This window comes from Poeciliopsis prolifica, unplaced genomic scaffold, assembly GCF_027474105.1.
Source record: "Poeciliopsis prolifica strain line A6 unplaced genomic scaffold, Auburn_PproV2 SCAFFOLD013, whole genome shotgun sequence".
NCBI classification, from domain to species: Eukaryota; Metazoa; Chordata; class Actinopteri; order Cyprinodontiformes; family Poeciliidae; genus Poeciliopsis; species Poeciliopsis prolifica.
Window position 1 is genome coordinate 1,319,298 of NW_026562388.1, and position 19,804 is coordinate 1,339,101.

At 39.4% G+C, this 19,804-nt stretch overlaps 3 protein-coding genes and 1 long non-coding RNA gene across 8 annotated transcripts; 2 read left to right on the forward strand and 2 right to left on the reverse strand.

The window, feature by feature from the left end:
* The first annotated feature begins 376 nt into the window (after positions 1 to 376).
* Positions 377 to 5,129, forward strand: LOC129365459 (uncharacterized). The gene is made up of 2 exons (XR_008606520.1): positions 377 to 691; positions 1,361 to 5,129. It is a non-coding gene; the product is annotated as an uncharacterized LOC129365459 (long non-coding RNA).
* Positions 5,130 to 5,247: 118 nt separating this feature from the next.
* On the reverse strand, positions 5,248 to 7,759 carry oip5 (opa interacting protein 5). The gene is made up of 5 exons (XM_055038670.1): positions 7,539 to 7,759; positions 7,197 to 7,263; positions 6,643 to 6,765; positions 6,468 to 6,549; positions 5,248 to 6,210 (listed from the first exon to the last, which is right to left on the reverse strand). The coding sequence occupies exons 1-5, from the start codon at positions 7,708 to 7,710 to the stop codon at positions 6,103 to 6,105; spliced, it is 552 nt and encodes a 183-aa protein (XP_054894645.1). The 5' UTR covers positions 7,711 to 7,759; the 3' UTR covers positions 5,248 to 6,102.
* A 1,271-nt stretch (positions 7,760 to 9,030) lies between these two features.
* nusap1 (nucleolar and spindle associated protein 1) lies at positions 9,031 to 15,720 on the forward strand. Of its 3 annotated transcripts, none has more exons than XM_055038863.1 (11): positions 9,031 to 9,214; positions 9,334 to 9,402; positions 9,512 to 9,649; positions 9,735 to 9,882; positions 10,999 to 11,127; positions 11,228 to 11,340; positions 12,212 to 12,384; positions 12,539 to 12,702; positions 13,963 to 14,079; positions 14,166 to 14,271; positions 15,329 to 15,720. In XM_055038863.1, exons 1-11 carry the CDS (start codon positions 9,134 to 9,136, stop codon positions 15,414 to 15,416), a joined length of 1,326 nt encoding a protein of 441 aa, XP_054894838.1. In that variant the 5' UTR covers positions 9,031 to 9,133; the 3' UTR covers positions 15,417 to 15,720. The 3 variants fall into 3 exon arrangements, with proteins under 3 accessions (XP_054894838.1, XP_054894837.1, XP_054894839.1); XM_055038862.1 differs by having other exon boundaries at positions 12,209 to 12,384; positions 15,329 to 15,717; XM_055038864.1 differs by having other exon boundaries at positions 11,035 to 11,127; positions 12,209 to 12,384; positions 15,329 to 15,715.
* ndufaf1 (NADH:ubiquinone oxidoreductase complex assembly factor 1) lies at positions 15,697 to 19,737 on the reverse strand. 3 transcript variants are annotated; one of them, XM_055038867.1, is made up of 5 exons: positions 19,575 to 19,737; positions 17,819 to 18,350; positions 17,525 to 17,710; positions 16,315 to 16,389; positions 15,697 to 16,244 (listed from the first exon to the last, which is right to left on the reverse strand). In XM_055038867.1, the coding sequence occupies exons 2-5, from the start codon at positions 18,329 to 18,331 to the stop codon at positions 16,104 to 16,106; spliced, it is 915 nt and encodes a 304-aa protein (XP_054894842.1). In that variant the 5' UTR covers positions 18,332 to 18,350; positions 19,575 to 19,737; the 3' UTR covers positions 15,697 to 16,103. The 3 variants fall into 3 exon arrangements, with proteins under 3 accessions (XP_054894842.1, XP_054894841.1, XP_054894843.1); XM_055038866.1 differs by having other exon boundaries at positions 15,698 to 16,244; positions 19,586 to 19,737; XM_055038868.1 differs by having other exon boundaries at positions 16,105 to 16,216; positions 19,586 to 19,737.
* Between the last annotated feature and the right edge of the window lie 67 nt (positions 19,738 to 19,804).

Consider the following 19,804-nt stretch of genomic DNA (forward strand, 5'->3'; position numbering starts at 1 on the left):
TGACGCCTGTCGAAAGCCTGAATTTGGATTTAGAAGTAGATGATCCAATGAGTCTGAATTCTTAAACAGTAAGCTAGCCAAAATCTTAGTTTTTTTTTTTTTTTACCCTGTTTAAAAACTCCCACAGGCTTATTTGAGAAGAATTATTATTATTTCAACTGCCGTAGTGGAAATGTGTGTTGTACATTTATAGCGTTTCTATGCCAACTGACGGCAATTGCGTCTGAACATCTTTTAGCTAATTAACCCTTTAACGTTGCACTGATTTATAAACAACCTCTAATCCCAATTAAGATGAAGAACGAGAGAAAAAGGTGTGCTTCCGGGGCGGGGCTTGGCTTTGACCGACCACCCTTCCGTCCAATCGTCGCGCTCTTCTTTCGCTCGCGCTAAAGCAGAGCAAAGATGGCGTAGGAGCGGAGGGAGAAGGAAGGAGAGGACCTTCTTCTCTCCCCCTCGCCGTGTCCAGGAGAGGAGAGAAGGGGGTCCGCCACCGTGAAGCGTCCTGTGAGACTGCGGAGTCGTCTCATGGGAGTAAACAACCTGGCTGTCCTGCAGGTGAAGAGGACCCTGAATGTGTCACCGCAGAGGAAGGATCCCCCCCGGCTTTTGTTTACCATTGTGTGCGGCTGCAGCAGCAGCAGCAGCTCAGAGGAGCAGAGGAAATGTTTCTACATCATTTCACACTCAGGTCAGTCAGTTTTTTTTTCCCTCTGTGAAATTTCTTTGCTCAGCTCTGAGTGCTGCATCTGTTATATCTCTGAGCTGATTAGTTAAGGTTTTGGCCACTTAGCGTTAGTGCAAAATGAGCGCAGTTTATCATATTGCTTTTCTACAGTGCTGGTTACAGGATAAATGCCGCCCTGGGCAGCGGGCATGCATATTTGTATGCATATGTTACCACAATATAATCAGAATTATGCTTTAAAGAAATGACCAGACTGATACCTGACATACCTTTATAATAATATATAAATTAGAAAAGTATGATTTATTAATATTAATTATAATAATGATTATTATTATTTCGATATCTTCCCAGGAATACCTGAAATCTGTGAATATTTGGGACTCGCATCATATTTAGGTTAATAACCATTAATGCACATGTTGGAAATATTCTTATCTCTACCACAGAAGCTAACATCCAGTCTGTTTCATTCAACTGTACAGCCAATCAATGAGCAGATGCTCCTGGATTGGCTGGTTTGCCAGCCAATGATGCGTCAAATGTCATTGCTACTTCAAAATATTTTGGACGTAAACCACAAAAATTCTGCAAATAGGTGGATTTTGTGCAAATAATTTAGTAACCGGGAGATTTTAATATGCTAGTTTAATGCCGTGTTTTTTCTTCCAGTGAAACCGATTTTTACAGGTGGAGAGATGGAGCCGATCCCGGGAGAAGACCCAGAACCGCCGCTTCTGCCGAGCCCAAGGGAACTGCAGCTAAGCTAACCCCCTTTTGGGGTCCTCACTCTCCTCCCGCTGCCTTTCCTGCTGTTTTCTGGGACACTGGATATCTCTCTCTTGTCCACAGCACTCCCATTTGTCCTGACCTCTTTCTGCAGCCCAATCATCAGAGAGGAACGCTCGCAGCATTTCGGATTTACAAAGATTTAAAGTCGTCCAGCTTCGGACATAAAAACTATAACATAAAGCCTGGTGTACTGACACCTGTTTAATTTGCTTAAAGAAATGGGTGATTTCTGGGTGACGCCTATGTAAACGGAGTTGCTTTTCAACCGCACAAGAGGTTTGATAATGAGTAAACTATATGTGTTTTTTTCCGAAGAACCTAAAGACACAACATACTGTAGCAAATATCAAACGCCTGTGATACAAATTAAGATTTGTTGATTCATTTTCCTTTTCTTTTCAACTACCTCATTGCCACAGTAAGTCCAATGGGATCGAGAGGAGCGTTTTCTGAACAAAGGCGTTACGGAGCACCTCAGCAGTCATTTTTGTCTGTCCATCAATGTTTCAGTATCGAAGTCAGGGAGTTGGCAGGAGAGCAGAACGTAAATATGCTGTTGCTTATATTCAGGTATGATGAGACAACTGCTTTCATTTAACCAGAAATATTTAGGTCGCTGAAAATGTACAGCTAAATTTGGACTCCTAATAAGCAGGGGGAAAAACCAAAGTCCCTGCCAGATTACAGTGTGCAGCAACGTGTGGGGAAGGGTCGTGGCTAGACATCTCTGTTCAGAGCTCTTTGTCTGGCATCTCGTTAAAAGCATTTTTGTGTTTCTTAAATTCAGTCTTTAAAATTTTATTTGCAACCGAAATTTATTTCCATCTTGCTGCCGTTTTTCTGGAGGGGGATGAGATTGGTTATGTAATAGTGATGCATCACGGAAATTCGGGAAGTTTAGATGAAGCAGAGAATGAGTGAAGTCGGCGGTAAATATCGGTTATCGCCCAAAATGGCAGTATTAATATCGGGGATTGGTATCAGCCCAAAAGTTCCCTTCGGTGCATCCCTACTTCGTACCTTGATGCTAATATCCAGCTCACGCCTGGCCAAGTCTGCATAGCGTCAAGAGTTTACGTCTCACACTTCTTGCAGCTTACAAATGGCTTCCCCGCTTTAGTTCATTTCATTTTTTTGCCACATACATGTATAGGGAAAACAACGACATCAGAATTACTCTTTACCGGGATCTGTGCAATATTTGATCTTAACTGTCATGTTGTTGACCAAACTGTATATTGTATAAAACAAGTGACAAGTTGTTTGAAAGCAACAAAATCACCAATGTCTTCCATTAAGATATGTATAGACTCATGTGCGTTAGCTTATTTAGCGGGACTGTGGTGCCAAAAAAACATCATAGTAGCCATGCATGACCAGTAGTAATGCTTGCTTCATCAAGAGTATCGGTTTTGTAGGCCGAGCTGAAGCTCAAATCTGTGGAGTCCATTTCAGTAAAAACTAGGGAGCATTAGCCTCACATACTTAAAAACCTCTAGGTACATCAAATTTAGATACCGCTTTAACCTGAAATCTAGTGCTTGAGCTCTGTTTTAAGGCATGTATATGCTAGTAGGAAATATATAGCATGACACAGTTGGGATGCACCATTACAAAGAGGTGCACCAAACATAATTTTGTGGCTTTTGTACGTCTTTGACCTGCCGACATCGATTTTAGTCTTTTATGACTTCTCTTGAACTGTAACATGAAATCATGACTGCGTTCAAAATATTTCTCGTCATCCTGTCGTGATTGGAGATAGATTGTGTACAGCGAGAGCCGAGGCCGTGTCACATTGTCTGTGAAAGAGGAGTCGCTGTAGAATAGGGTTTGCAAGTATTTTAGTGAAGTTTAAGGATGTCTGATTTTAGTTCTTACCATTGTTAGCGTAGCTAGCGTTACAGAAACAGCATATCTGTTACTCGCTTATTAGCTGTTAAGGTTTAAAGCTCTGTAAGATAGCAACCTTGTCCACTCTGTTCAGCCTTCCTGTTTTCTGCTGCAGTCTGGCTCTCTCTCGCCAGACTGCCGCCGTTGAGAGAGCTGTACACTATGAATGAGTCACAGACGACAGCTGCATTCCCATGAACCATATAATTGCACAAATTGATATTTTTAAAATAAATTAGCTTAATGGAAACACGGCACTTTCGAAGAAGCTCTCGTTTTTTGATAAAAAGTTGTCTCTAGGATGAGGCGCCTTTCTGACCGTAGAGAAATTGTTTTTTTTGCAAAACTGCAGTGGAAATACTATTTTCAAATCACCCGAGTCACATGATGAACAAACATATTAACATGTGATATTGATTGCGTTTCATATTTAATGTAAACTTTTTTTAAAAAGTCATTCGCATAATATCAACAACATTTTGCGCACATTTGGAATGGAAACGTAGCTTACGGTGAATTCGCTGAGTTTGGATCTCTTGGTGCACCTCTGCATGAGTTAATGTTTGTTTTTTTTCTTTTTTTAGACCACATTGTGGTCTGTAAAGTTTTAACATAAGAGCCAAAACTTTTTTTTCGAGAACCTTTACAGCAGTGATTTTAGGAGGAGGACCTCAAGTCCCCAACTCAGCATCCTGCATAGGTGGTGCTGCTAGTCCTCATTGCAAAATTGTACAAGTGACCTCATAGTTTTGGGATTCAGAACATTCTATTTTAATCCACATAATTGTATTTAATTAGAATTTTTAGAAGCAATAACCTGAAATAATGCATGAATATAGCTCCAGGAGTTGGTGTTAAAAGGACTGTGTTAACATCTCATTGAAAATCCCCCCCTTTCTCTTGCTCTCTGCCTTTGAACTCGCAACATTAGCCACCTACTTCCTTTTATTGCATCTTTACTTTTTAGCCTGATTTAGTTTCAGTCGTTGCTGAACATGGAAAAGGCTTTAAATTTGAACTCTTGTAGCATCCACAAAGACCCTCTCCTCGTCTGCGAGTTGCAGACTTTAAAGTAACTGGCTGAACGACGCTCACGTGAAAAGCACTTTCTCTCCACGTACTGACTTGCAGCGCCCATCGTCACCGTCACGTCCTGAACGCTGTGTTCCGGCAACCCTGTCATGTTCTTTCTGGTGATTCATAATCCCAATTTATGAGCAAGTAGACGTCCAGGTGATATGAATTTGTGGGTTTAAAAAAAAAAATATGCATGATTTAGCAGAATAACGAATGACTTGTATTGCATGCAATAACCTAATCTTGTAATGTGAATGAGTGTAATTATAGGGGGTGTGGGGGGGGGAGTATTATGATTCTCCAATCCAACTGAAGGTAATACCGACAGTTTTATCGATTAGATATATATATATCATTAAAAGAAAAATGGAAAAGTTAGTTTTTTTCCTGTTGTGTCACATGCAACCTGGCAGTACCACTACAGTGCAGCTCTGCAGTTCTTGTTCCCATGAGGAAAACTTAACAAAAGCTTTGGCAAGATTTCTGAAATTTACTTTGTTGCTCAACTTTTCCACTGAGATAGTGGGCTGTATAGGAACTATGCACTACAGAGGGAGGAAATGGGCATGCCTAATATGTGTACGCCTCTTGTCTGGTTTTGTAATAAATGAATAAAAAAAATAAATAAATCTGTATCAGAAAAAATTAAGCAATAAACAGCAGCATGGTGCCAATTGAATTGTGTCGTTTCTTTTACGCTTCGAAAATGAGCAGCAAAACATATTTGAGACACAGAGTTAAAGCTGGAAAAGCACCCTAGGTTTTATTTTTTATTTAATTATACCAAAGAATTTTTATTTAGTCAGCCAATGAGTTATAAACTAAAGCCGGATGTTTGCATTCATATTTGACACTAACATTTACTTTGCGACCCAGAAGACTTTTAAGGAAAAAAAACAAACTCCAACCTTTATTGTTAAAACTTTTTTAATATTCTCCTTGCAGAACTCAGGGTGGTCCAAATTCCTGGCTTCCATATGCAGCTCATTGCACATTTTTACTAGCCAAGTTAAAGAAAGTACATTTCATTTTTCAAATGCTCTATGCACACAAAACAGCTTAGCAAGCATCATGTGAATAGGTTTTAAAAGGGCAGATGTGGGGGCCTCAAGACTTTGTTACATTTACAGTAAAGGGATTGGTGGAGATGTTTTTTTAAAAATCACATGCCCAATGTCTGCAATGCTGTTTCTCTTACAAAGGTCCCGGCAACCTCCTTAAAAGATTTTTTCCCCTTTTCACATGTTATTCCTTTCACCCTTGCTGTATTTAAATAAAGGTTGGACTTTTTTTCCCTTTCAGTGAGATTATGCTTGTAATAATTTTTTATATATATATATTTTTTTTAAATCTTAATTTTAGGGGGTTTCTAACATATTACTACTGGCAATGCAAGATATGAAAAATAAATTAAGGATATCACACTCAAATGTATTGTAAAACAACATATAATGTACAAATAAGTGTAGCAGAACTTGAGTGAAAAATGAATTTAAAAAAAGATTCATTATCAGTTTGATACAAAGAAAGGGACATTATGAGCTTTAAAAAAAGAACACAGAACATGTACAGCCTAACAGCATCCAGAATTATCATCAAAAAAAAAAAAGCTAATTGGTCGAAACACACATACAGCACAAACTCCAAACATCTTACAAACGCCACTCCCTGCCCCGACTGCTGAGGTTCACACTCATGTCAGCCAGCAGGCTGCAGGTGTGTGCCATCAGATCCAACTGTACTTCACACTGCCGCCTTGCCTGCAGAGAAAAGAACAGAACTGCTGGAAGTTTTCACTAAAAATGGAAGCAGTGTCTCATTTTTAAAATCACCTTCGCTTAACTTTTGAAATGTAATTTGGAGGCTGCATTTCCGTCACCTTTTGTCAGGTGAAATTAGCTCGAACTAATTTAGGGTACTATAATCAACCGGAAAGGTCTACAAGAGCAGGAATCCAGTCAAAGTGCATGTTGGTGTTCCCAGTTGGCTCGGGTCATTTGGCTTTTGCTTTCCTCACCTCATCAACCGTTTCCTGAAGAGGCTTCAGCTCAAAGGAGAGAGAGGAGGCCTTCACCATGGAGCTTGTGTCCAGAATGTAACTGCAGGTACAGACATTTATAAATCAATCAATCAGAAAGTTACTTGCTTTTGACAGGGACAACATGCAGTTAGTTCCCTTCAGCGCTGCTCACCAGCTCATTTTGGCTTTGCTGAGGAGAAAGACGAAGCGAGTAGCAGCCAGATGCGAAGGAGCAGCGTGAACATGTTTCCCCACAACACTGCTGCACAAACGACATTTCAGAACGGAGCAAATACTGAAAGGAACCAGGAAAATATAAGAAATTTAGTAAAAAAGAATTATGAAATACCCTACAGATGTGGTTAAAGATGATGGGAAGAGGACGCATCCAACATGGCGCTCCACTCAACTGGGTAAAAAGACAAATGTCTGCAGCGGTGCATGAACACTTGTTCAAAAGCAAAAAAATAAATAAAATGCCTTGCAAAACTGTTCGTAGTCTCTTTAACATATTTACATTGTCAAATTACAAGTAAAACTTAAATTGTAAAGTGGATTAAATGTTACATTTTCAGTTGTTATTTAAATTGATAATCTGAATTATTTGGCATCCATCTGAATTCAACAACTTTTACTACAAACCTTCAGAAGTCAAAAGAAAAGGGTCAACCAGAGTCAACCAAGTGTGATTTTATGTCAGTGGAAATACTTTTTGCTTTTCCTCACCAGTCAGCCATTTCCCCTTTATGAACTGACTCCAGAGAGCCACTCACAACCACGTCATTGGTTACTCCTGAGGGAGAGAAAAACGTACACATAACTATAAATCAATCAGAAAGGAAATGGGCTCCAATTAATCAAAATGACCAAAATACTTAACGTCACGCGATACATTCTGTCGAGCGATAAAATCTGTCATTAGTAATACGATTTCTGTATTTGTTTTGTTGTTGTTTTAAATGATAGTAGCCGTAATAAACAATACTTTAATCTCCACGAGCGAATTGACTAACAATAACTGCGGAACTACTTGCGTTGACTGAATTGCAAAACGTAAACAGAACCTACGCATGCACATGACGGAGTCGATGCATTTCAGCTCCCCGCAGAGCCCTAAAGAATCCGCCAGAACCGCGTTACACTGCGCACAGTGGAGCGTCATTAAATGTTCCGGTCGTAATGTCGCAGTCGTGTTTAAATCGTCGACTCGCTCCACGACGAGACTGTCGTCAAACTCCATTATACCAGAATATACAGCATGAAAACCGCGACTGGTCCGCGCTGCAGTGTTTGAACCAACAGCGGAAGGAGAATACGTCACGTCCTGTATTGGTTTGACCGTGAAAGGTCTGTGGTGCAACACTGCCACCGTGTGGGGGATCAAGATATTGTTCTATTTATTAAACTCGTGAATTTTAATGTACCCTGAAAACCGATTGAGTCTCTGACCTAGACACTCATCTCCAGTCACAACTTGCTGTCATTATAGTATAGTTTTAATTCTAAAGACGTTTCATGTCTGTTAAAACATGAAAAAACCTTGGGGTGTAGAGTAATAATGTTTAAATTACATTTTTACGTCATATGTTTGTATTAAAGAGTTGAGACAGACCAAAAATAATAAGAATTAAACTCATACATATTTTTATATTAATAATTACAATAATATAATGAATAAAACAATTTTCATACAAGATTTATGTTCTGAGTTCTGCCATTGCATTCTTTAGTGTATCTGTTAGCTGTATGTTTACAACTGAGAAAATGACAGCATCTGTATATAAAACCAAGAACAACCCCTTGGCAGTAAATGCAAATGAGAACAAAATGCAGCCCCTTAACTTTTAAAACATCTGCATAATCACAACTTTAAAGAAAAAAAAAAAGAAAATACTTAGGATCATTAGCCAAATTGATTATTTAATTTTCTACCCATAATGTGACTGTTGGGGAAGTAGTCAAATTATACACATCTTATTAATAATACAGGGTTTCTGCAGGTTTCGCCAACTCACATTGAAGACTTTAATAAAAGTTTATTAAAAAGACTGTCTTGAATTCTGATTCAAGACAGAATTTTTTTTACAAAATAAAATCACAAAAATAAATAATAAACAATATTGGTCAGGAACAGAAGTGAGTCAATGGCTAAGATGGACATCTAGGTTAAAAACCTAGAGAGCTTCACCCCTTGCTCGCTGCCCTCTGGTAAGGTCCATTAATCAATAATTTTATGATGCTACACCACAAGAACCATAACTTATAACAACAATAAAATAATAATGTGTTTATTTTTTAAATGACATGATACACTCAAATAACAGGATTTATCTTAAAATGAGCTAAAGTTTAATAAATACAATTTGAATCTGATTATTGAAACTGATTATTTAATTTGAGAATTAAAAATGTAGAATAACTGTATTTCTTTCACACTGTCAACCACATTTACTACTTTTTTTTAACCCACGTTGAATCTTATTGGCTGTGCGTAGCATCCGGTCAAAGGCGAGAGCCAATCGGGTGGCTCCTCTGGCTGTGTTTTGAATCGGAGGCGATTTCAACCGTCGGGCGCCGAGAACTCTGGGAGAAAGCGGCGTGAAGACGTACACCCAAACAAACAAAGTGAGCCGAGGCGCGTCTTGAAGTGGAAAAAGCAGCAGATGAAGATGGATTTGAGCTCGAAGAAGTACGCGGAGCTGCGAAGCATCGCGAAGGAGCTGGGACTGAAGGCAAACATGAAGGTACGTTGACGTGCTTTGCTCCGACCGAGGACGCCAACGGCAGAGGTTTGCTAGCTTTAACGCTAACCTCTTCAACGCGTTAAAGCGCGTTTAACATTCATCTTCTTTGGTCGGCACAGGCCGATAAGCTCCTGAGAGCCATTCAGCAGCACTATGAAAAGGAAAAGAAAAACGACGAGGAAGCGCAGGTAACCCGACACGGAACTACATTAGTGCCACAAAAGCAATCCCCACACCAAACACTATTAGGGGTAATCCTTTATGTTTACTCCTATTCTTTAATTGAAATGTTTAAAGGTCCGAGTAGATGAAAATGCAGCTTCAGACAGCGGCCAGGAGACTGCAGATGATGCTTCCAGCAAGGCCGTGTTTGTGAACACACGTCGGGGGAGAGGAAAATGCAGCAAGAGAAAGATCACTGATGCTGCTGCTGAGGTATGAGGTTGTAACAGTGACTTGCTCTCGGATTTCTACTCTCCTTTATTGAGTTTCCTTATTCGTTTTTTCCTCACTCTTCTAGGCTTCTGACCCAACTGGATGTTGCAGCAGTGCAGGGGGGGAGAAGAAGAAAAGGAAGGTGACCCTGGACAAAGACCCTGAGATGAAGGAACCGGAGCCCCAGCTGCAGCTGGACTCCGAGGATAAAGCTCCTGTGCTCGCTGAAACAGGTCGGCAAAGCTTTTTGAGAAAGACTGTAGAACCTTAGAACCAGACATTGACTAAAGAAATTCTAAACCAAAATGTTCTGTTTGAAGAGACACAGATTTAAGTGTTTTTCCGTGATGGGGTCCGAGTGGTGAATGATAAATCCAGTAACATTGGAGTTATTTCTATTTTTTTTCTATGTCTATTAAATGCATCCAAACTGAGATCTTCCACTCTTCTAACCCCACATAAGACAGCTTATACTTTGATCCACTTTTATTTTTTGAACGTAATCAAATTCATAGGGCCATTACATGCATGAAACAAAGTGATTCCTTCACGTTTTGTTAGATTAAAAGCTATGACCTCGATCAGCAGAGCTGAAATCCACCTCTTCTGCTTTGTGTTGTAATTCTTAAAAAAATAAATGCCAACCAGAAAATCAGAGAGCAAAGGACATTGAAAATCAGTGTTGGCGAGGAAGCGCCCGATCAGTACATTTCTAATTGCGTTTTCTTCTTTTTCTATTCTTTTTTTTTAAATAAAAAAGCTGTACAATTATTCATACAGTTGCAAAAAAATTATTTCTATTAATTTTAAAATATTTTTTTAAAATATGATAAAGATCTACAGTAAGTCCATGCATTAACTTTGTATTGTGCAGAAATATTTGTAGATTAAACCTATGTTTAATATATATTTTTGCTTTCCCCCTCTGAGTGCCACAAGTATAACAAGCTAACATTAGTTGGGTAATTTGCAAGCAGTGGGTGCTCGTATTTGTCAAATCTGGTTTAAAAAAACAACAACAAAACTTCTATCACTTTAACCAGAATGTGTGAATCTTACATTATCCCTACATTATGACTTTCCATGAATTTGACTTCCTTGTATTAGGAAAAAAGAAGTGTGATTTTTTTCTTCTTCTTCTTCTTCTCCAGCTACACAGCAACACTTTTGTACTTTTGCAACCATTCTTTAAATTTTTTTTAATCATCTTTGTTTTATGGAGAAAAAGTATGAGCAATTCTTTTAGCTATAACTGAACTGTGATTCCTTAGAGTGCTGTATAGCTTGATACTGGTAACCATGGTTATTTATAAGGGTAGAGTTCACTTTAAACAGCATGTTTCTTTCAGAGGTGAATGTGTTCCCGTCGTCTGGTTCTCCTACAGAAAAGGCACCGAAGCAGGTAAAAGGCGGCAGGATCCCTCGTTACCAAGGTCTCCGGCATAAGAGCAAGATTTTGTTGAAGCCCACAACTCCTAGTAAGTTCTCTCCTCCCCTAATTCAATGTTCTTGTGGAGAAATGAGAAGCGATAATCCTTTCAAACCCTTCAAGGTAACTGTTGTGAATTTCCAAACCAGACTTTAAAAAGCTCCATGAGGCCCAGTTCAACAAGATGGAGTCCATTGACAGCTACGTCCACAGGAAGACAAAGCAGATGGAGACGTACAAAAATCCAGTCAAAGACCTGAAGGTGATTAATTTGAAGATTTGGCGTGTAATGCTAAATGCACACTCCAGTACTTCTGGGGAAAAGATTAAACCAGTTGAACATGTTCACGTTTTGTTGTATTGAGATTTGCTGGATCGACACATGCATTATTGTAAAGTGGAAGGAAAGTGATGCACTGTTCCCTTGCAGACCTGGATTATGTGTTCTAGTTGAAATGGGTTCAGGGTGACTAGATCTCAGTCAAGCCTATTAACATTTATAAATGAAGAAATACTTTAAAGTGTTTCCAAAGGACAATCACAGCCACAACTAACTATTGTTTTAGTTCTGATGATTAATCAGGCAGATTTTAATTTTTTTCCTAATTGGCACATTCTGCATGAAAAAAATGGGAGGAAAAATTCTTCAATTCTTTTAAAGTCTTAAAAAATGTATATTTAATTGTCTAAGATGTAGAATTTGAACTTGAACCAGGTGAAGGTAAAACAATGCCACGTGGGTTTTAAATAGAACATATTTGCAGTCGAATGTTCTTATCTTAAATGCAAAATTTGTACACATTTGACCAGTTTTGGCTTGATTAAAGCTCCCAATATGATTTTCAGCTTTTGGTCTTTTTTCCCTTTTTTTTCAGTCTGTATCCTCCAATTAACGATTGATTACTCAATTAGTTGCTGATTATTTCAAGAATCAATTCATCACAATTAATAGTTTCACAGCCTGAGAGAAATACAATTGTTTCCGTCCAACTCCGTTCCAATAAAATACACGTTTGTGGATGTAACACGGTAATGATGTGCGAAAGGTGAAGAATCATGACTAGTTCTGCAGAGCGCTGTGTATTGTGGACCTTTTTTGGCTCTGTTGATCGGTGTGTTGTGTCCTACAGAAGGATTCGGCTCGTTCCACCATGTTCAGCCCCGTTCCCGGCAACAAGACGCCGGCTGAGGAAAAGCGTCGCCACACTTTGGTCTCAGCCAGTAAAATGCCTTCAAAAAAACCTGCACAAAAAGAAGACTGTCAGTTCAGACCCTCTGTCCTTTCTGCCCGCAGGGTCAATGTCCGGTGAGCCACATTTGACCTTTCTCCAGTTTACCAGCATAAATACATTAGAGCCAAGTATATTTAACTTGCATTAAAGCTGACAGTGACTCAAAATGTGCTGCAGCTGACTTTATCGAATTGAATCCTTTATGCGTTGCTGTGAAAATCTCTCTAGATTCTTGGAGGCTACACTCGATAATGAGTTCAAGAGGTCGCTGGTGAAGACGCCAGCACGGATGTCGCCATGCGTCGCCTCCAGTACCCCTCAAAAACCGATTGCAGACGCAGGAAAGCCGGCCGGCGCCAAGTCTTCAGCTTTATCTGCCCAGAAAACTCCAGGTAATTTCACAGTTCACTTCATCAGATGACCTGGAAAACGAGTAGACTTGCTAAAATGTGAGTATTGTGAAAAAGTAGTTTTGTTTTGTTTGGTTTTTTTTTTGCATTTTCTTTAGCACTCTTTAACAATTAAGACTCGTATTATATCAATTTATTAAACTGAGCGGAATATTTCAAACCTGTATTTCTTGCAGTTTTGGTGACTCTGGCTTATAGACGATGAAAGCTCAAAATGGCGCGTCTCGGAAAATAAAAATGTTGTATGACGTCAATGAGAAAATATTTCCAACAGAAATGTCAGGATTTCAAAAAGTTTGTACATTTCTTTGCCTTCAATAGTTGGTTGGGGCTCGTATACTGCATCAATGCAGCGTGGCATGGAGGCGATCAGCTGGTTCTGCTGAGCTCGCAAAATCGGCAGCTATTGAATCGTCATCTGAGCTAATTGATATATCGCAATACAGCAGGTGATTGACACTAGGGCTGAAATGATTCATCAGATTAATTGTCAAGAATTGATGGTTGAAATAATTGTCAACAAATTTAGTAATCAATTAAATGTTAACTGGAGTATACAGACTCAAAAAAGGCAATTTGATGAAAGAATAGCATATTCAAAGCAGTAAGTGACCTCAAAATGTACACAAAAAATACACATTTTGCATTTAAGATAAAAACAAACACCTTTGTGTGTAAATCTTTTACACCCAGAACTACTCAAGCTGCAGTTTTGGCGTCACCTGGTTCTAATTCTGTAAAAAGAATAAAATAATATCCTGCTAATCACCTTTGGTTGTACAATTATTAATCGATTAATCCGAAAATATTCAAACTATGCTGTTTGTTTTAACCTTTGCAACAAACGATTAAGCATTTGCTAAAGGAAGGCTGTATTATTGCATTTTAGGCAATAAAATGTCTCTTATTTAAAAAAAGAAATTGAAAGTTTTATTTAGATTTTTAGTATTTCTAATTTTGCTTAAAAAGGACTTAAGTAGTTAAATGAGAAATCTGCAAAACATGCCTATTTCTTTGTCTAAGTAATCATCAGAATAAACTACTAAATCGTTGCAGCCATAATTTACACTCCTAGTTGTCATAAACCGTCAGCCATGATCATCAAAATGAAAAGAAATAAAGGTTGTGTCTGAAAGTAGTTACACAAATATTGAACTATTTCAAGATATTGTACATTTTGAAGCGGTCCTTGTCGATGTTTACAGAATTTTAAAAAGGCATCTATCTTCTCTCCTATAAAAGGACCCTTCATTTTCACCGGTAACACCAGTGCTTTAGGAACGCCTGGAACCCAAAAGAAACCTGCCTTCGACCTGAAGGCGAGTCTGTCGCGTCCCCTCACCTACAAGCCCCACAAAGGTACTAAACATTCCTCATGGTCTGTGAATGCGGCACATGATCATTTAATGCTAGACATGTTTATTGATTGCCGAAATACTTCATAGGTAAACTGAAACCTTTCGGCGACGTCAAGGAAAACGCAGCAGGAAACAAGTCTATGGTTGCCAATCCTCGCCAAGAAAGTTACAAACAGCCCAAAATCCAGTCAAGGTAAGTCTTGAAGGAATCTTTAATAATCTTCTGGGGTTTTACACCTGATAGTCTGGTAGACTCTGCCTGACCTGGGAGCCAAAATTGCAACATTTGTTACGCTTCCAGCTGCTGGTTCCTTTGACAGTGCTCTGTGAGTTGAAAAACCTGTTCTCCTCCTCGCCTGTGGTGGCGCTGCACCAAGAACTGAAGGAAACGACACGAAAACCTTCACAGAAGACAAAAGTGCAACTCCTAGACATGAATCAATTCATGCATTCATGTTTGATGCGACTTCCAAAATAGAAGAAGGAACAACTTCAGTGGTGTCTTAACATGGTGTCTTTGTTAAGAGACCATGAGCCATTTCTCCCGCTAGCGCTAGATACCTGTGTTTGTTTTGGTTGTATTTACCCAGAATGCCCTGCGCTGTAGCCCTTTTCCGGTCTGCTCCATCCGAAGCGAGCCGAGGTTTTCAGGTGGACTAGATTTCGCCATCTTAGTCCGCATCAAATGCGGGAAGTGGCATTCTGCGCAGGGCATTCTGGGTAAATTAAACAAAAGTTATGTATGTAACTTCGGTTCTATGAATCCTGGATGACGCCAGAGATTCTGTCACTCAGAATCCTTGCATTTCGCGAGAAGACTCTGTAGGAACAGAGCCTCGGATGACGTCATGCTGTATAGCCTCTGATTGATCAAACGATGTCACAGGTGTGACCGTTGATATTATTGTTCCAACGGCGCATGCGCGAAAGGAACATTCAGTGCTTTCAGCACCGCCACAGGGCGGTGGCTAAATAATGGCTTGAGGTCTTTTACCAACGACAAGAGAAATTCTACAACTTCTCAAATCTGATGCAGATTGCTCCTTGTTTACATTTCGTGAAGAAGGAAGTTGCGTCCAGCGTCTTCTTCTGAGGTCTAAGTGTCGTTTTATTTAGTGCTTCTTGTTACAGTGCCACCACAGGAGATGAGGTTTGTCCAAACACAGTGCAGCGTGGAAACAAACCCCTGCAGATGAAAGCTTAGTCTGTATGTATCCAGCTCCTCCTGATGATGATCTGGCCCGTTTCAGGGAGGACCGGCGAACCAGACAAATGGAGAGCCGGAAGCAGAAAAAAGAAAACATGCTCGGGGCGAGGAGAGGACTTGTGATGACGTAGACGGAGTAACTCTTCAAAATGACGGCCGTTGGGAAAGCGCGATGCTTTTTGGTGTAAAGGTTTTGACGTCGTAGAAAAGCTCAGATATTTTCTCCAACCTGCTTTATTTGTAGCAATGTTTGCTTTAAAGCTTTGTTTCTATTTTCTCTGCTGTCAAGTAGAAACTCTTGTTTATGTACATTTTTAACAACCGTTTTTATATGCTTTATTTTTGCATTCTTCTGAATGGAAAACCTTTAATAGCCCACACATTCATTCAAAAAGATGCTTGACATGTAAAGCCTTTTCTTAATTGTGATGCTTTATTATTGAATTTTGTAATAAAATTCAAATTTTCCATGAGGAAAAAAAAAAAGGTTTAATCTTTGTGATAATTCCTCTTTAAAGAACATCAGTGGGATTCCTGTAGAGTAGGAGAATATTTCTGTATTGTACACTTATATTTTCCAATTCATCGGCATTTAAAGGCTGACCACGACAGATGTATGTGCTATAAATGAATTAATTTATGGTTTATTTTGAAAACTGCATACAAAAGGATGAGAAATTTTAAAACCTTTCTGGTGTGAAACGTTAATATATTTGTTTTTTTTACCAGGCTTGTTCTAAATGTACAGATGAAGGGGGGAAAAACGGATCTTGTCACAAGTCCTCATGTCCTGCTTGAATCCTGTGTTGCGGGAACTCTCAAACTTCAGGGTTCCTCTTGTACTTCTCGTATGCGAAGTCCTCAGTGTGTGCGTAATCTCTGCACACGCCGATGAAATCGATTTCGAGCTGGAAGGGACCATCTACTTTGTCTCCAAGAGTAAATCCAATGGAATTAACCTGTAAATAAAACAAGGAATTCATCATTTTTATTTTTATGTAGTTTATGCCATTTTGAAGTTGAAGCTACCTTGTCCAGCCAGATATCGTGCTGGTCATCTTGTATCCTCCCCCGACTAGCCAGGAAGAACTTGGAGAACGGGATCTGGAAAGGAGAATTGTGTTCAGATTTTAGCCCAGATCATAAAAATCCTCCCAAAATCCATATTTGGATATAAAGTTCAGCCGTTGTGAACACTTTTATGTTAAATGAGAAATGGGTACTTGGTAGATCGCACCAACCAAGAGCAAATTGATTATTGATAGTACCACAGTTTTGTTAAAATATAAAAACTAGTTTTAAGTTAATTCATAAACAGTGAAAAAAACAATCCTATATGTAAGGATCGAAATAATTGTTTTAGTGATAATGTCAATACCAACCATTTTGACAACTTGCCTTCAGTAAGGTCATGGTTGGGTTATATTCTAAAGACTGACCAATAAAGCAATGAAAAGCTGTTATTTAAAAAAAAAAAATCCGTTTTGTATTTAAAGGACTGTAAACCAGGGATGTCAAAAGTGTTTTTTCTCAAATTGACTTCAGTTCTGTAGCAGGAAATTGGAGGTTTTCTAAGGTGGCTGTTGCAGATGGACACTTCTTTTTGTATGGACTGTTTTTTTTTTAAACATCATTTTTATTCTAGTTTTTGATGAGGAACAAAAAAAAATCATTTCACAATAATTAGTGATGTTTCTCCATCTGTCTTCGCTTTGGAGTAACTCAAACATTGTCCCGCTTTTACTCAAAATCATCTCCAGAAAATCAACCACAAAAAGTTGGAAGCTGTCTGATAATCATGCAATTCTACAAAAACCATTTCTATATTTTGCCTCTACAATGATATGCAGATCAATTTCTCTGTTGTTAATTTAAATACAATTTTAGATTTTTAGTTTAAACTTGAACAAATAAAATAAGAAAATGGCACAAAAACACCTTTTGTGCCATTTTCTTATTTTAGCGTCAGAAGGAGCAGGAGTTTCTTAAAGAGACAGAGGCCCAAATTCAAGGCGTTCAATTACAAAGCCAAATTTCTTTCGAGGTATAGTTGATATTTACAATATTTTAACAACTGACGGTAATATTATTACTAACCTTACTTTACCATGCTATAAAACACATGTCTCCTGTAAAATTTTTGTGGCTCCAAAGTGCTTTCAAATTGACAATTTTGGCCCTCGTGGCAAAAAGGCTTGGACACCTCTGACTTCAAACTTCACACTTTATTTGTCCTTACTTTCACATCTTGCCAGTAGGGTCCTCCCCTGGTGAACATGAAGTAGCTATACATGTCATCTTTCTGGTGACTGTAGTAGGAGTCTACTATAATATTGATCATCCACGGCCGGCCGTCACCCCGGATGCGCAGGTGGAGGGTGTTGAAGCTGGACCAGTCGTAGTACTTCTTCCTGTCAAACGAACCCTAGGGGAGAGGAAATGTTTCAGCCTGTGGTTCGTCACCGTGTGGACCTAAAAGCGATGAAATAATTTAAACACAGAGAGAGAAAGAGATGGAGGTGCAGCACTCAACCAGAGATTGCTTGGCACGCATGGTGCAGTATCCGCTGTAGCACGTTTCTCCGTCTTTAGGAGGATCGGAGCAAAGGTTCCCGTACAGAAGGCAGCTTTCATTGTTCCTTCCGACCTTCAGGTAAATCTCGCTTTTGCCTCCGATCTCCCTGTCGCAGGAAATCGTCCACTCCTGGAGGCTGTGGGGGCCCCTGAACTCCCACAACACCTGGTTCTGCTCCAGCATGTGCACGATGAGGGGTTTGCCCCCCGGACCAACTAATTCGGCGAAGAACTCCTCCTTCAGCAGCTTGAAGTGCCTCTTCATGCCCTTCAGACCCTTAGAGAGGTCGAACTTGACCCTCCACCACGGGGGCTTGTCCTCTCTAGGCTGGCCGGGCCGCCGGTAGCCCATCTGAGTCAAACCTCTACTGGGCGCGGCGAGAGGCGCGATGGAGCGCGGGAGACAGAGCAGGTCACGGATGCAGCGCAGGAGCCCGGATGCAGGGACGCGCGAGATATTCGGAAGGAACATGTGCGATCTGGATGAGTCTCTGATGGGAAGGATGACAGGAAATGGTTCCAGTAAGCTGGAGTTACAGAGAATTACTGGCAGAATTTAATAAATGTCTTTATTTGGAACACATTAAACTAAGACAAGCTGATTTGTGGTACATTTTATCAACCCAACACATGTACGAGTTGTTTTTATATGCACTAGCTCTTATTTTTCTGCCTTTAGCAAGTATAAATTAGTATGATATTGTCATGTCCACATCACATCTGAACTAGTTATTCACTTGCATAAAAATACAAATTTTGACTTCTATTTGTGTAGTGGTATTTACTTTTCTCATATGTGTATTATTGTGTATGTTTATTGCTGGTTTCTCAATTGGTGACTGTCAGTTGTATGATGCAAAGCATTTTGAACTGCCTTGTTGCTGAAATGTGATATACAAATAAAATTGATTGATTTCTAATAGCAAATTAAAGACTTGCAGTTCACTTCCCACAGTTTCTAAGGCTCTGCACATTACACTCTTTTTCTTCTGTCTATCCGGATTTTGCTGGTCAAAACAGAAATGAAGCATATAAAAGCCAGAGATTAACTATAGCAGCTCTTATTATGTGGAGCTATAGATCAATGTTGGCAACAAAGTACAAACTAGAATCAAGTGACATCCTTTCCTAATGTTTTATTCGTGCTCTTTTCATACAAACATCCTAAATTATTCCGGGCGTCTATTGTTTGATAGTTCCAGTGCTTAGGAGAAAAAAATGACATTACAACACAGAACAATGTAAGCCTCCAACTCATATATGTCTATGGATAATTAGGTTTAAAGGTCAGAGGTTTTTACTGAGGAATGCATAAAGTTTACCGCGACCTTGTGTTTTTGTCCACACAGACAGATCAAATGTCTACTCAATAAATAGTTAAATTATGAACAAAATCAACAGCTTCTTTTTACACTTAAGCAAAAGCAGATTGAATTCAAGCAATTCTCTCATTTAAAGCAACAGTCCTTCTCTTCAGATTCCGCTCAAAACAACACTGGTAGTAAACAAATGTGAGATAATCCAAGCAGTTCGACTGATTGCGAGTTAGTTTTGCAATCAGGTTCATTTTCACAAGCTTTGCACTTAATTGCACGCCATCTGATCACTCCTCACAGAATCTGAACTCAACAAAAATTAAATTTTTGGTCACCGCCGGTATTTTTCCTGGAACACGCACACATGTGTAAACCCATCATGTATGAAGGAAAATGTACTTTTCGCTCACTCTTTCCGCGTTGTAAGTGGTCCAACCAACCAGAGGCCGACTGCATTGATGGAACAGACAGCACAACAAAGCAATTCAATACAGGTATTAAATGCTACAAACAGACACAGATGAATTCAAGGTTGACTCTGTCCGCACAGGAAACACCATCTGCGCAGACACTGGGAAGCTCCGTTCAGAATCCCTTCGATGACAACCTGTGTAATAAACGAGAACGAC